The sequence below is a fragment of the Xyrauchen texanus genome, chromosome 3, assembly GCF_025860055.1.
Source record: "Xyrauchen texanus isolate HMW12.3.18 chromosome 3, RBS_HiC_50CHRs, whole genome shotgun sequence".
NCBI classification, from domain to species: Eukaryota; Metazoa; Chordata; class Actinopteri; order Cypriniformes; family Catostomidae; genus Xyrauchen; species Xyrauchen texanus.
In genome coordinates this window covers 21,257,145-21,275,229 of record NC_068278.1, presented here as the reverse complement: position 1 = coordinate 21,275,229, position 18,085 = coordinate 21,257,145, and the positions used below count along the sequence as shown (strand labels likewise).

The following is an 18,085-nucleotide window of genomic DNA, read 5'->3' as shown; positions in this document are numbered from 1 at the left end:
ATCCAACACTTTGAAACATCTGCGAAGATAATTGGTTACTCGTTCCTATTTATTCATGCAATACAACTGACTGAAGTATTACAATTACCAGTAATATGCTTCAAACGTTCCAAATAGACTTACAGTGAAGCAGAGACCATTCTATGGATCTAGGGAACAGGATATCTTTGAGGAGTGGACTCTTTTTACTTTGGTCATTATACTGAGGAACCCTATTAACCACATAGCAATGTTGCCACCCAGGTAACAACCCAGAACACCCTGACACTGTGGCAATACACTTTTTCACATTGATATGCTGTATAATATTAGTTGATAGATATCCTACCACATAAGTCCAATGTACAGAAGTTAAGCACAAAATAAATAAACACACACAGACCAGACACCACACACACTCACACACACTATAAACATCTGATAACCACATTTGTTCCCCACGCTTGTCTTTGCAATGTGGGTTATGTGGAAGGTCTTCTAGGCCAAAGTTCACATATACACTGAGGACCTCCAGAAGTGACCCTGAACTACACAAATACTGACTGAGGCTGATACAAGCCGAGCCCGAATACAAGTCTCATGACATCTCCGGCTTTGCAGGGCCATATCTAATCGACATGTAGGTTAGGGATGTACGAGCCAGGCATTGGGAAACAGTACATCTCCAAAACACTGATTCCTCTCGTCCTCAGGGGAACGTGAGAGAGAAGACGAGGGATAAATAATGGATGCTGTTCCTGTGGAGACAAAGGACGTCTTAGAGGTACACAAAGTAGAAACCCCAACCCCTTGAACTCATGCCGAAAACTTCATATCAATAACCTCATTGGTGCAATTTCCAGGATTCTGGAGAGACTTTGTGGAAAACGCAAAAGTCTGCCTCTCATAATTGCTTTACAATATATATATATATATTTTTTTTAAGACATACAGTGGCCTTAAAGTATTTGGAAATATTGGTAACATGTCTGGATGTTGTTGCATTAAGATATAAAATATCAAGCAAAAAATATGCCACATGCAAACAAATGATGCAACACATTTTCTTAGAACTATATTAACTTTTAGTTAACTGTTTTCAAGATGATTTTTAATGAATGTATGAAGTCAGTCCTCTCACATTCACACAAGTGCCTTAGCAGATTATCAACAGATGCACTGTAAACCCTAATGCTCAAAATAATTAATAGTTTTAAGAATAAAAAATCTAATAAATTACTTCAAATAAATTATCCTTGATGTTTATTTAGAACTTTCACTTTCATATACATTTAAAAAATTTACAGGAACTTAAATTTAACTGAAACTGAGAATGGGGATTTCTAATTCCCAGCATGCATTGCACTTGACAGGGAGAGTATATGTTAAAATTAAGTGTTATATAACGTGTCTTTGTGCAAGATGAATGTAAAGGGGGAGACTTGTTAATGTTTTGTTGAGTTTCTGTTAAGTTTTTGGGAGTTACCATTATGGTGAATATTGGAGTTTAAGCTTAGGTTGAGGACAGTTACAATATAAGATTGTTCTACAGTATATTGATTTACTTGTTGAACAATTGCAAATCAAAGCATAGTGTTTCCAAGTAGCATGCATTCAGCGTGCTATTATTCACTGTACTAGTTATGTTCCCTCTACATATAGTATTTAAGCTGAACTTACACTGTAACTTTATGTTCATCCAAATAGTTACATTTTTGTTAAGTGCCATTTAAAATGTACGGTTTAGCTTACTCAATATTTCAAGTTAAGAGCAATTATCATGCATGTGTAGCACAAAATCTGAAAGTCGGGAGTTTATTAACTAAAATAAATAAATGAATACATTATGTAACTGACTGCCTCACATTTGTTGTGTTCTGCTAACTTATTAGGGTTAAAAGTGTGAAGTTTGTCATATTACATATGCACAACTAATGTCTGACAACCAGAAAGTTTATTAATGTTATATAGTAATATTAAACAAAAAATGTATAAAAAAAAAAAAAAAAAAAATACTTTTGTGACAAGTTTTATCTTGATAAGTGTGCATGTGGTATATTTTGTGTAAAAAATACATAAAATTCCAGTTGGTTTGATATTTCGTTGTAAAATGCATAGACATTCATCCATTTTTAAGTGCGGCTTAAGTGTCCAAATACTTTTACAGACACTGCATCTATTTGTCCTTGGTTCTGACTTTATACATTTGGAGAGACATTTATTTTTCATAGTACAAGACACCTTTTTCACAAAAATGGTTTAAATTGGTGTTGGTTGTGCTGGTTTGAGTCTGAATAGTTTGATCTTGACTTTATAAAGGCCATCCTTGTATTCTTCTACATTATTTGACAGCTATAACACACCTGACACCCAAATGCAATTACCTTAGAAATCATTTCATGGCATTCAAGAGAGGCAGCACTGTGTGTTTCAAAACAAGGTATAAGCAGAGGCCTAATGTCAATGGATGTTTTATTTTTCTCGTGTTAGGTCATAGTGTACATGATGTATGAAAGAGCCGAAGAGAAGCGCTGTGCTCAAGCGTTCAATAAACTCATACCATCACCAGAAGGATCAGAAACTTAAAGTTCTTCAGGCACTTAAGAAAAGAATAAACGAAGAGATGTAGAGAGCACAAAGAGAAAAGAAAAAACACCTCCCATAAGCTGCTGCTTCTGAATGTTTTACGAAGAGCTCTCCCTTTCTCTCTTGCTCTGAACATTTAAAAAAAAAAAAAAAAGCAACAATACGAAATGTGAGAGAGAAAAAAAAAGTGTTAGGAGAAGGATTCTAGTCATTTACAAAAATAAGTGGGTGCTTTAGAGAAAGGCTGAACGGACTGGGGTTTTTGTCCACTTGCTCTTTTCCCCTTGGGGCTGGGGCCCTAAGCTGGGTTCGCTCAGGCCTGAATGAAATCTTTGGAAGCTTCTTAAGCTCTGAATGTGGGTTTTGTTCTTGCTATTCCTCCGCTTGGCTGACAGAAAATAGGTAACTGGATTAGGCTTCAAATTCAGAGTAAAGTGAACTCCCAAAAAAAGTTTGTATGCCACCCCCACTATTTCGGCCCCCCGGTTCTCATGTCCACCCCTCTTCTTGTGCGTCTGCAAATGTGGGCTGCAGTGACTGTGATATAAGAGTGCTAGGAGATTAGGCAGGGCTGGGGGCTTCCAACCCGAGGGGGGCTAAAAAGTAAGAGTGCTGAAGGCAGTTAAGGGCTCCTTAATGGGGGTAAGGAAGTGTATTAATCAACTCAGCACGACCAAAGCCCGGAACTGTAGGGCCCGGCCGGAGCGCCATGCAGGTGGTCTGGTACTCTACGGGGAGTCAAGGAGGGGAGGAGAGGAGGTTCAGCTGTGTATAATACCACTATAAAAGATTAAAAAGTTTGGGAGAATGAGACTCTGTGTGACCCGCCTCCTACTCTAGGAGCTGAGAGGATGGGTGGAGAGGAGGCAAAAACACACACAAATATAGACACACACACACACACACACACACACACGCATGTACCTGCACATTGGTGCAATCTGAATTTTGTAAGAAGCAGCAGGAACAAATTAGTAAAAAAATGCATTCTACAACACATAAATAATCTGATAAGACATAATGTCCTTATGAACCACCAAATAATGACATCTGTGTGGTTATACCATATAAGTACAGGTAGAAGTTCAATGTTTCTGTTACGAATGGCTAGCACTCTTCACACCCGCAAAAGCATGTTTATGTGTGTGCTGTGCAGAACCATACAACCATATACATTGACATACATATACATGTCAGCCCTCCAATATTTAGAAAAGTGATCAATCAACATAAATTATTTTAATTATCAATTCTTAAACTTTTACATTTAGCTGCCCACCTAATTACATTCATGGTGATTAGTACATGGTTGTACCAGTGTTAGGAAGTAAATAACAGCAGCAATGCTACTTAACTTAACTATATTTTTCAGTAGCATGACAGTAGCTAGGCTATTTTCACAATAGTGTAGCATTTTCAGTATCAAGCAACATTTCCAACGAGTTGCACTGTAGTGTCACACAATGCTACATTTGTCACATTGTATTGCAAATGCAGCAATGAAGACGAGGGAGTGATCAAACATGCTCACCTAAAATGTTCACTCTGGCATATGTAGCACTGGGAAATCCAAATAATTTAAGCGAATGTGTTCTTTCGGAGAGTTAATTTAAATTAACCAGTTAAAATAAACAATTCATTATATTTAGCATTTGGGAATTCAGTTTAGTGAATTGGTTTATTCAGCTTCAAGTAAATTAACTAGTTCACATAATGTAAATGATTGACTAATTCAATTGAGCTATAAAGGGACTTTGCCATCTTTTTAAAATTGAAATTTAGTTGCATATTTAGTTAACTTGAATATTTAGTTAAATACTGCTATTTATCACTATATTTTGAATAAAATCATCTTATCGTTTCATGTTTCAAATTATTTTCTTTAAACTGCTTCAATTCAAAAACTGAATAATAACACTTAAGGCACTGACAATGTGCTGCAGGATATTATTATATTTATATATTAAGTAAAAAAAATAAAAAATAAAGCCTGAAATCCTTTCAGAATAGCCCCTTTAACATTTTCTTGCAACCTTATAAAGCACTACACCGCAAAAGAGCTTTTACAACTTCCATCAGTCTGCATTTTTTTCACATTCATTGTTTAAATAATGTGTTTGATAATGGAATTCCTGGTGAACAACTACATAACCCATGGTCCAGCAGAGAACGCTTCACCAATCGGAAATGTAACCAGCATAGCCAGTGAAACGTGCCCAGTAGCGACTGCCCACTCCAATGACACACTGTGAATAATGCAACCGGTCTCCCTTCACCCTTAAACTTCTTATATATTTGTAAATATTGGAATAGTTTGCAATAAACGTAAAATATACTGCTTCAATATGTATAATCAACAACCTAAAATCAATAGTTTTATATATTCCCATTGTTTATTATTTAATTACACATTCACAATGCTTCATGGGATTGTAGTTTGTGCCCTCGTAAATTACAGTAAATACATAGTGTTGAACCTTTATCTTTTTGTCAGATTTTCAACTACTTTTCGACTCAAAACTAAGTTTATGTTGTGATTCACCTTGGAGCTGGTTGCAACTCTTTTAAGGAGGATTTGATGAAAAGCTTATGCAAAAAAATGTATGGGAAAATTACTTCCGGAATCCAGAATTGCGCTCTATTGGATATCCTATGCATATATATATATATATATATATATATATATATATATATATAGCTAATTTATGTACGGGGCTGCATAATACAGCGTGTGGAAAGCCGACAGACGTCAGAATGCAGAAAATATCAAGTCCATCCAGTAGAACTAGACTAGTCTAACAATCTCACACTGCAAAGATTCAGAAGGAGAGAGTGAGCAAGAGTTGCAGAGACTCCTTATTATATGAATCCAAAACTATCCCAGCTGAAATATTTATTAAGACATTAATATGGATTCCTACTGTGAATTCCTCTTTCCTCCTTCCATTTGTGATGTGGGTCCACACACAGTTTATCTGTCTTTTACTCATAAACGCACACCAGCACATAAAGATATCAGTAGTGGTGAGCTCTTATAGATATTGACAGTGAGTTGTTCCCTTATACACAGCAGCCTGGAGAAAAACGTCCTATTCACCACACCAACACTGATGAAGCGTCTCAGAAATGGAAGAGGTGTTAAAATCTCACATTCACACTCACTGATGGCTAGTTCATAGACGTTTTCCCTTTTCCCTGTGTGTGTGTAGGTTTAGGTGGTTTACGAATATTTTTTTTAGGTTACAAACTGGTAATTACAAGGGTATTATGCTATAAATCTGGTATATGAGAACATTTCTAGTGTCCCCATAATTCAAATCACTTAAAAAAACATACTAAATTATGTTTTTTTGAATATGTAAAAATGCATAAAGTTTTTTTTTTTTGTGAGGGTTAGGTTTAGGTGTAGGGTTAGGGTTTAGAATATAAAGTTTGTACAGTATAAAAACCATTATGTCTATGGAGAGTCCTCATAATGACAGCTGCACCAAAATGTGTGTGTGTGTGTGTGTGTGTGTGTGTGTGTGTGTGTGTGTGTGTGTGTGTGTGTGTGTGTGTGTGTGTGTGTAGGTAGCCTCAGAAGTGCGTTGACAGCTCACACACCGCTATTGAGTCAACGGCGGTAAATGACAGCACAAGAAGTGTTACATGTCTCACACACACAGGCCGACATGTGGCGTAGCCGTCAAATGGTGATAAAGCAAAGCGCTAACATTCTGCAGACAATTTCCAACTGATGTTTCCTTGTTTCGTCTATTTGCCTTGTGGTTTTGAAAAGATTTATTTGATTAAGCATGCATTTGATGTGTGTACACTGTACACAAGTGCAAGTTTGTGGCAGATTGAGTATTGCACTGTATGTGTGCACAATAAAACTATGAAGATATGTAGCTCAATTGTAGTATCTATCTATCTATCTGAATATCCCACACCCAAAAATGATTGTCTCAATATAAAATATGTCAAAAAAGGAAAGAAAACCATGTTTGTTACATGATTCCATGGGACATTTAAAGAGAGAGGGAGAGAGAGAGAGAGAGAGAGAAATTTGAGAAACAAGTCTATGTGAGTTCAGCAAACACTCATTGAATCAAGGCCTAACCCTCCATACACACACATAGACACACACACTAAATCTGACCACACATGTGTGGCCCTTTCGCTCAGTTTCCTTAATCCTCTCTCACCCTCTGTTTCACCCCACATGTCTCTCTCTCTCTTTCATACCATCATCTTCCCTCCACCACTCACTCGTATCGGGATGTGCTCTGTCTCCAGCTCCCTCTGTGGATTGCGATACTTCTCATATAAGTCCTTCTTTTTCTTGTTGTCCCTCTCTTCCTTCCTCTCTCTCTTTTCAGCCGGCTCATCGGAGGTGTCTGGGGACGGATTTTTGGATGGATCCGGAATCTTCTCCACCTCCAGAGAGTTCTCGTTGGGGTTCAAAACAATCACCCCGTAGCCCTCCTGAGAGACACAAAAACACAAACAAATGAACAGCAGTGCTTTTTCTCATTGTACTTGAGTTACCAAAACAAACCGGCCCCTCATAATAAAGCAAGGTGTCCGGGGAGAGGCGTGTATGCCAGCGCTGTGAGTCACGCCATTGTGCGGCCTGAAGTAGAGGAGTGAACTGTTGGGAGAGGGATTAGAGCCAGCGTTCAATGAAGAACTGAGGTCAGTGTTGCTTTCATGTGTGCTAGAATCCAGCTTCAGTTAGGGTTAGTGTGCTGACTATGAGCATAGAGAGGAATACAGTTACTGTGATACATTTCTAAATGAATAAATAATGGTTAATATATTGTGGAGAAAATGTAGGCTTAAAAAATAAAATAAAAATCATAATAATTTCACCAAGTTTTAAAAAGACAAAATATTCAAAATATATATTTTTTTATTCTATTAAAAATTTATAATTGTTGTAAAGTTTTATATTTATTTATTTATTACATTTCTTATGCTATATCTGGTGACATTATACAGATGAGAATTGAAACACATTATGTTATGCATGTTAGTAGCATTGGCAGTTTCAGTTTATGTGTCAAAACTATGTGTTTTGTTAGGTTACTTTTTTGTGAAGAAAATGTTGGGTTGCTTTTTAAAAAAGATAATCGAATATAAAAACTGAATCAAACACATTATCAGCTTTTAAGTGAGTATGTTGAATTATAGACAAATTGTCAAATTTTGAATATGTCTAAACCTATAAGGCATAAGTGTCTCCCAGGAATAATAAAGTGTCCATTTGGAGAGTAGACATATTCTGCTGCCCAGCTCAAACACTTCTGCACAATGCACTCCAGACTCCCATCAAACATAATCACAAAACCAAATTGCAGTTTCTTCCGGATTGCTAGAGGTGAATTTTGACCCATGAGCATAATGAAAAATACTTCATGCCAATGGCAAAACTCACTTTTTTTTTCTGCAACAAGTGCTTAAAAAGTGATGCAATTAAAACTAATCACTTTTTAATCAGCATCACAACAAAAATATGATTTACTGTTTAATGAAACAAATGACAATTATTTCAAGTATATAAATTACAAAATTTTTCTACAATGTAAAAGTTTCTTTGTATACATTCCTGCTTGTACCACATATAACACAAAACATATTATGACTAAACTATTAAACAAGAATATATCATAGAAAATGTAAACACAATTTAATTAAAATCTTTTTTTTCCTTCAAATAATTTTTCCCACTACAGAAGAACTTTAAATAATTTGCATAGCAGCAACAACAGAAAAACAAAGTTGTAATTACCAAATCAGCTACAGTAATTAATAATTTAACGTATGTCAATAACTAACAATTATAATTATTTCTTATGATGGACTACAAAGCAAGCACTTTCGCAATCTAATCAATACAAACAAGCTCTCGCCAGCCTTCTACTAATATGTCTAATAAATAAAATAACAAACCTAATATAACACTATTAGCTGCTCATTTAAACTTATAAACACTCATTTTAGAGTACATGTAAAACAAATTGAAAATATGTGCATATTAAACATTCAAAACAAAAACCACATTGGATTGTTAAATTATAAAACTATAGCCAATGTAATTAATTTCTGTTGAACTTAGAATAATTTACTGATTAAGTAAACATAACTTTCTTTGAAAACGAATCAGACACCATGTGGTGTGCAAAAGTAGTTGTGGTGTAGATGAGAGTTATTAGTTTGAACCGACCAGACGAGGGGTTGAATTTGTAGTTATTTGTTCCTGTCTGACAGTCTAATGTCACATAACTGATGTCGGTCAGCTTTTAGTGTGGTGTTGTGGTTAGACTGTGTGGTGAGACAGGCTGAGTGGAGCTCGGTGCCACTGCCCACTGGTGGCAGGTTTAGATAAATGACCTAGAAAGAGACAGAGCCTTGGTGAGACCAACAAATTCTCCCTGCCCTTTTTTTACATATTTTGTTTAAAAATGTTTGATAGTAGTGGTTATAGAGTTATTCTGCATAAATGTCTGCTAATAGGAGTGGACAAAATTCTGACCCATCAGCGTTCAAAACTTGGCTCAGTCTGACAAGTTCATGCAGTTCACTGGTCTCATATTTACTGCACTGTTCAGACGTCTTGTTTGCAATAAACTCTAATTAGGCTTTCATTACACTTTTTGTGAAATCTAATATGCTTCTTTAAACCAACACTTTACAAATAGATTCACACATTTTTAGTAATAAAAAATTACTAAAAATGTGATAATAAACCAAAAATATCTTACAATGGTAATAATTCATTACCTTCCTACATAAACAAATGATGAGTGTAGTTTAAACATACATTTAAACCAATTAATACAAAAATAAGCAAAAGACATCTTTTCAGCTTAGGCTTAGGTTTATGCCTAAATGTAATGCTGCATTTGTTGTGGTATTGACACTCAACCCGCATATTTTTTTTTTTCAGTGTAAATGGTTTGGATAAATGTGGTAAAAGATGGTCAAACAGATCCAAGAAAAAACGACCTATTACAATTCAGTGAGTAAATAAATACAAGAAAAACACCAAATGTAATTCCGCATGCAAAACATTACAATGACATAAATGTTGGCAAAATTTTAAGAAGCACACATTCTAAAAGCACGAAGCCTATTATAAAAAAAAAAAAATATATATATATATATATATATATATATATATATATATATATATATATATATATATATATATATATATATAATGGATCAGTATCAGCCTGGATATGTGGTATATATATATATATTTATAAAAATGTGTGTGTGTGTGTGTGTGTGTGTGTATGAACTTCTGACTTCAACTATATATATATATATATATATATATATATATATATATATATATATATATATATATATATATATACACACACAGTGAGTACACCCTCACATTTTTGTAAATATTTGATTATATCTTTTCATGTGACAACACTGAAGAAATGACACTTTGCTACAATGTAAAATAGTGAGTGTACGGCTTGTATAACAGTGTAAATTTGTTGTCCCCTCAAAATAACTCAACATCTAGCAATTAATGTCTAAACCGCTGACAACAAAAGTGAGTACACCCATTGGTGAAAATGTCCAAATTGGGCCCAATTAGCCATTTTCCCTCCCCGGTGTCATGTGACTCATTATTGTTACAAGGTCTCAGGTGTGAATGGGGAGCAGGTGTGTTAAATTTGATGTCATCGCTCTCACACTCCCTCATACTGGTCACTGGAAGTTCAACATGGCACCTCATGGCAAAGAAAGAAAAAAAAAAAGAATTGTTGCTCTACATAAAAATGGCCTAGGGTATAAGAAGATTGCCAAGACCCTGACACTGAGCTGCAGCATGGTGGCCAAGACCATACAGCGGTTTAACAGGACAGGTTCCACTCAGAACAGGCCTCACCATGGCCGACCAAAAAAGCCCTATTGAGCATCCGTGGGCATCCTCAAATGGAAGGTGGAGAAGCACAAGGGCTCTAACATCCACTAGCTCTGGTGAACTCCATGTGAAAAATGTGAGGGGTGTACTCACTTTTGTGAGATACTGTATATATATATATACACACACACACACACACACACACATTAGGGATATCAATCGATTAAAACTTTTAATCGAATTAATTACATGGTGTTAATTAATTGCAATTAAACGCATATACAAATATTTGCTGAGAAAGCGCCTCAAACAAAAATAATTTTATATAATTCTATTAAAAAGCATTACATTCTTGTGGCAGAAGAGTTCATCTTTGATAAGACAATACAAAAAGCGGCTTTATAATACAATGTATTGTTTACTACCATATTATTGATCATAAATCAATCATTGGCATACAGTTCACAGCAATCCATTTCACAAGTGAATTTGTCAATCAGTTGGAGATTTATTATGAGGGCTTGTTTAAGGACCCGTCAATGTACACCTGTGTCAGACATGCTTTTGTAGCGTCTCGGGTGCGTTGCATCATAAACATAAATTTTTTAGGTTGCTGTGTCAAGTTAAATATAGTTTAATAATTTGAACAACACATCTTGAGATCCCTTAGCTTGGATTTGCGCTCCATCATGTGTTTTGAGTGCAAGAACGTAAAGCATGTCTGCTGAAGGGTTGTTTTGTTCACTGTATTAACACTGTATAAAGCTGAAGTTTTGCTTATGCCCACTGGAGTAAACAGGTGGTACTACAAGCTTGCATTTCTCAGGAATCTTCTTTATTACGGTCTGGGGATACTGCAATTAATTGGTTTTTTTTTAATAAAATGAATCGCACTGAATTAACAAATTGACAGCCCTAATATATATATATGATGAATTTCAGTCTTAAGTCTATACTAGTTACTGACAAATGACAAGCCTCAATGGGTAGGCTTTTCTGATGCTATGTTTAGTGCTGGAACTTCGTAATCTATTGTGTCTTGTTATCTATAGAGACTCTAGAGTCTCTCTCTGTCTGTTAACGACATGTTCTTCATATCCCGGGCTCTTCCCATGCCCTCCTGCCCTGGCAAGCACCTCCTTGAGTGGCAGTGGCGACGGGGTCTGGCCCCTAGGCCCAGCGGTCAGCGCAGGTCAATGTGGCCCCTCACTGGGGCTCAGACCCCCATAACCCGCCACTGGACTCCCTCTTTAGTGCTCTTTTGTCTGCCTGTCTCAGAAAAGCAGACTTCTTGCACATAATACAACAATGACTTGATCTCTTAGAGCTGTGACTGACACCACTGTGACATTCTGGAAAATTATCTGGATATTTGTCAGTGTTGTTTTAAGTATATAACAAAACATCTCACCTTTTTAGAGCCTACTTTGGTAATGTATAGAGCTTGCAATTAAAGAGCCAGCACAAATTTATATCCTGCCAAACAAAAGGTATAAAGCATTGACCACCATTAAAACATCCACATCATATTTGCATGTTTACACATATAAACACAACAAGGGTTGGAAATTAACCAGATTTCAGGGCAAAAATGGCATCAAATGTGACAAAAATGTCTCATAGTGAATTCTATTGTTTATTATTTGTTATCCTACATTTGATGTTTAATATATTTTATAATATGCTATTTTAGCCCTATCAAGCTTAGACACTGTATTTCAATTAAAGTTCATCTAAATTAATTAAATGAAGTTTGTTCCTTACATAAAGCTTTCTTATAACAAAAATCACCATTAAGATATCTTAAAGGTGTGTTAAACGATCACACAACATGTGTACTATATTCCACATTTTCTGAAGCTATTTGATAGCTAATAATATAGTATATTATTGAGTAAATTTAAGTAAATTTTGGGTGAACTATTCGTTGAATTTGACATAAATGTATGACACACTAGGTGTGATGAAAACACCATCATATTGGTAAAGAAATGCCCCTAAAAACCAATTAAATGGGGCAAATATTACCCCTTAATAAAAATGGCAATTCTGACGCTTCCTCAGACAATTTGGTTTGAAGTTGTTCTGTTAAGTACAGCAATGATCTTGTGTCCCTTAAATCACCCGTTCTCAAAATATTTCAAGTCAGACTGGCTGAAATGAGACGTTGGTAATGATACTGCACCTTTAGCTCTGCTTTGACGGACAGCCCGGTGTTTTATCTATTTGCAGCCTTTTGTTTGGCTTTGAAGTGTGAATCTCTCGCTCTTTTTGTCTCTCTTGCTCTCTCTCTCTGATGAAGTGTATACTGCTTTGGGCCAGGCGCTGAGAACAACACTTGACAGATACAAAGCGTGCATGATAGCAGTCAGGAGTGCATGTGTTTGTGCATGTGCTAGATAAAAATGCATCAACTGGATGCTGAAGTATACCACACCAACCTGTATTAAGGACTTACAATAAGAAAGCATGTTGACGTGTAAAAATGCATGTGTTTGAGATCAAAGTGGGAGGTATTGAGCAGCTCTGTGTTAAAAGTGATGGACAGAGACTCCATTACAGCGCGGCCTTGGCCTGGCCCACTGTGTCCTCTCCTCTGATTGGCTCTCATCTGTGAAAATGCCCACGGCAGAGGAGTATAGCCAATCAGAGAGGTAGAGATATCAAGGACGCTGCATGCTCACACAGAGATGCAAATGGAAAAAATAAATAAATGTGATTACAAAACAAAAAATTGCCCCCTTAACCATGTTAATCAAATGTTATAATCAATCACATTTGCTTAACCCATACAAATACAGAAACACGTTACACACAATACAAACCGACTGACCAACAAGAACGCAGCGCTCGCTCCCCATCGCATACTGTGAGACAGAAAATAGGTGAGAGCCACAAGCATGGCTCTGTATTTCAGCCTTTCATTACAAGCCGGTGTGATGTGACCCTCTAGGTGAATGTAAATCCAGGATCCAGTACTATAAAACAGAGCCTTGTGAGGCTGGGATTGAGGCCTGCCTTTCAAGGCCACCTCTACTCCCCGCCCCATAGTTCTGGGTGACCTTGTCTGTCAGTGGCGCTACATGGGCTTCTTTTCTGCTGTGCGAGAGGCCATTATACTTTTCTACAAGATACCACACACAAACCTCCTCTCACTATTTTTCTCTCTGCAAGATTAAGACTGCTTTCACCCTCCACCCACCGTAACCACAGTCCCTTCTGCTCCTCTGTACAAATATACCAAGCCCTGATTGGAGGGGCTGGGTACACACACATACACAGCACCAAAGAATCTTAAATGATGGACTAGACAATTTCAGAGGAAAATACCAAAGTTTTAGATAAGCTTACATTTTAGGATTTGGTTCTGTGTAAATAAAAAGCAGCATCAGAATCATTTTATATTGTCATGACACTCAGCTGAGCATGAAAATCAATACAATATGACGTGGTCTTTGCAGTTTGAAAGTGGCTATTGATAGTTAAATAGACACAAGAAAGGAAAGACCAATCAAAATTCAATATTCAAGTAGAGTACCCAAAAAATTCACAATAAAGTATCCGAATATTTTAATGACATAATTTCTTTTGGTTAGATATGGGATTAAAAACTTCCTAATGGGTCATTCCCACAGAGTCTCATGACAAATCGTACATATAATATGAGATTTTCAAATCATAAGAAGTCTTACAAGTTCACTGATACAAAAAAGAAGATTTTACTCCCAGAGATAAAAATAAACAAACCAACCAACAAAGTTTGCAAAAATTTTTTTAAGTCCTTAAAACCTTAAAGATAACAATGATTTTAATTGGAAAAAATGTTTTGTGTACCATGGAAGAAAGAGAAACATCTAGGTTTTGAACTAGTGTTTTTACAATTTCCCCTAACCTAACCAAAGTCTAACCCCATATCCAAACCCTAAACCTAAACCATGATTTGTACTGGAAAATAACTTTTGTGTAACAGAAGACTAGAAAACATCTGGGTTTGTAATGAGATGAGGGAAAGCATATACCAGGTTATCCACATTCATCAATTATATTTATTTCATAAATAAATATGGAATGAGCAACAATTTGTCCATAGACATTTCCTTTCTTAAAATAAAGTTTTGAGTAGAAGCCTAGATAATAATTGATGCCTGTATTGTATCAATTTGTAATTATGTGTGTTGGATGGTCGGTCTCTATGGGAATACATTTCTGTAAAAGCCAAGTAATACAATATATTTTTCAAATTATTACAATTTATCATGAGACCATTCACACCTTTTTGTGTCAATTTGTGCTATTTTTTAATTGTTTACCAGTGTGTATATGTGATGTTTCATTTTGTCTTGTATCTCGCAAATTCAAAGCCTTGTTAAAAGTGATGTCAAGTTAAAATAACTTCATTAATAAAAAAAAAAACATGTAAAGATCTACCTGCTCTGTTGCGCTCTGTTGCACTCTGTAAGCTTTCTTTTAGTGCAACGATGCCTGAAAATGCAAGTCAGAAGCCTGCTTGAAAACTTTTATCACATTAATAAAGTTTAAAATCTTATCTAAAAGAGGACAAAAATACAATACAAATAAAAAAATAAAATAATAAATAACAGAGCTTGAATGGGAACCCCAGTCATTTCTGGTCTTCTATACAGTGTATTTACTAGGATCTTACGGGACCCAGTGTGACACCCCCTGCACTGCCTGTAATTACTCCACTGCCCCTATACAAATACACCCAGTCCCTCCATACACACACACACACACACACACACACACACACACACACACACACACACACACACACACACACACACACATGCACACGCACTGTATCCAGGAAACAAGGAAATATATAGGCAGACTTATGTGTGCATGTGTCACATTATTCAGACTGACTTTCTGGGTCTTGTAAATGTCCATTAAATGACTGTGAAGTATAAGATCTTTTGCAATTTTAAAAACCATACAGTAAATCAGCTGTGTGTGGAAGCAGAGAAAAGGAAAGACATAAGCAAGGCTTTGAGCAGCACAGCTGACTGAGATACATGGCTGTGATTAAGCTGTCCTGCTGTTTACAACACTGTAGTTACAGCTCGGGGCTTTGGCGTTATCAAAGAGATGTTGGGAAACCTCGCTCATGATCGAAGACACACACACAGCCAGACACACACATATATAAACACACACATCTGCTTTCACTGAGCTGTGCAACCCCTCGAGGGCAAGAGAGACAAAGAAAGAGCAAGGGGGAAGAGAGAGAGACAAAATGAGAGACAGAGGGAGAGAGAGAGAAAAAGATGGCAAGCAGGGGTGGTGTAGCATTAATCATGGTGCAGGTGGAATTTGTCAGAGCTATCAATTGTGTAAGTAAATGTTACAGATATAATTTGTCAACTTTTTACAGGAGGGCAATGTGTCAATCGCTCAGAAGGAAGTGAATGTGGCAGAAAGGAATCACTGTTTACTACTCTACAAACAATGCTGACCTACAAACAGAAAAACTATTAAATACCTGTGATACAGAGATCCAAATACACATCCTTTGAATGTATTGATCGACTAAATGAACCACGAGAGGCTGTGTGTAAGCAGTGACTTAACCACAGGTATGTGGTGCTATCAAGTACAACGTGAAGCATGATATGTAGACTTGGCACTTGGCACAATTTGAATCACAAAGGCTTTGAACGTGGCACATACAATCAGATTTATGAGTCTAAAATTGTCCTTTTATTTAAAATAAATAACTGGGGGCCAAAAGTTTGGAATAATGTACAGATGTTGCTGTTTCGGAAGGAAATTGGTACTTTATTTCACCAAAGTGTCATTTAACTGATCACAAAGTATAGTCAGGGCATTACTGATTTTTTTATCAAATCTAGACAGACCCCATTTCCAGCAGCCATCACTCCAACACCTTATCCTTGAGTAATCATGATACATTACAATTTGGTACTAGAAAATCTAGAAAAAAATTATTAAATGAAGCTTAACATTGTCTTTGTGTTTGTTATTGAGTTGCCACAGTATGCAATAGACTGGCATGTCTTAAGGTCAATACTAGGTCAAAATTACAAAAAAGAAACAACTTTCTCTAGAAACTCATCAGGCAATCATTGTTTTGAGGAATGAAGGCTATACAATGCTTGAAATTGCCAAAAAAAACCTGAAGATTCCATACAAAGATGTACACTACAGTCTTCAGACAAAGGACAACTGGCTCTAACAAGGACTGAAAGAGATTTGGAAGGTCAGATGTACAACTAAACAAGAGGATAAGTGCATCAGAGTCTCTAGTTTGAGAAATAGACATCTCACATGTCCTCAGCTGACAGATTCATTGAATTCTACCAGCTCAACACCAGTTTCATGTGCAACAGTAAAGAGAAGACTCAGGGGCGCAGGCAGAGTGGGAATAATTGCAAAGAAAAAGCCACTTTTGAAACAGAAAATCTAAAATAAAAGGTTAGAGTGGCAAAGAAACACAGACATTGGACAACAGATAATTGGAAAAGAGTTTTATGGATCTTAACCCCATTGAGCTTTTGTGGGATCAGCTAGACTGTAAAGTGCCCGACATGACAGCCACATCTATGGCGAGTGCTACAAGAAGCATGGGGTGAAACGTCACCTGAGTATATGGACAAACTTCAAGAATTTCACCTACTGTTGCACTTGTGTACATGGTAGTGTGACAATAAAGTGATTTGATTTGATTTTGATTTGAAACTGACAGCTCGAATGCCAAGGATTTGCAAAGCTGTCATTGCTGCATATGGAGGATTTTTTCATGAGAAGTCTTTGATGAATTTCTGAACATTTTTTCAAATTGTAATAGTCATTTTTCAGGTTATTAATGTCCTGACTATACATTGCGATCAGTTGAATGCCACTTTGGTGAACAAAAGTACCAATTTACTTCCATAGGAGCAAAATCTGTACATTATTCCAAACTTTTGGCCACCAGTGTACACACACACACACACACACACACACACACACACACACACACACACACACACACATATATATATATTTTACACACACAAACACAATAACATGGACTCATTTATGAAGTTAATGTTTTGCTATACTCATGCAAAACTATTATAAACAGCATTTTGACAATTCTTCTATTAAAATGCATTTGTTGATGACCTCATTAAATGAGAAATTACGTGGATTATTTTTTACTTTTATATATCCATTTGTCCTACTGCAAGACCATTTACAATGATCTAGTAAAGGCAAAAAGTGACAAAGAAATTATGACCAGTTACAAGACCTAATACATACTGTATATGTTCCCTAAAATATTCCAACAAATGTTAACCTACAATAAATACCTAAACAAACATAAATACACAATACTGACACCATCTCCATCTATAAAGAGGACATGTACTGTTGTACAGTTTGGTCAATCAGCTCAATGCTGAGGTCCAGATGCGAGCTCATGGAGAGGTGAGGGCAGAGGAATTAATAATTTAGTGATACAGTGAGAAAGCCTTTTTTTTTTTACCCGTATTATATTGTTTCTCCTCGGCATACCAGTACATTTTTAATGAGGAATATGGAAGGTTTAGATCACTGAATGATAGCTGCTCCACAATATTTTTTGTCTAACTGTTCCATATATAAATGAAAATATACTGA

The 18,085-nt window shown here is 36.2% G+C and overlaps 1 protein-coding gene across 2 annotated transcripts in view; it reads right to left on the bottom strand.

The window, feature by feature from the left end:
* The window catches only part of LOC127629933 (cotranscriptional regulator FAM172A homolog), a 233,937-nt gene that overhangs the window by 129,210 nt on the left and 86,642 nt on the right, over window positions 1-18,085 (bottom strand). For both annotated transcript variants that reach the window (XM_052107262.1, XM_052107254.1), the window contains exon 7: window positions 6,817-7,032. In XM_052107262.1, coding sequence (XP_051963222.1) covers window positions 6,817-7,032 — 216 coding nt within the window. The remainder of the gene's footprint in view (window positions 1-6,816; window positions 7,033-18,085) is intronic.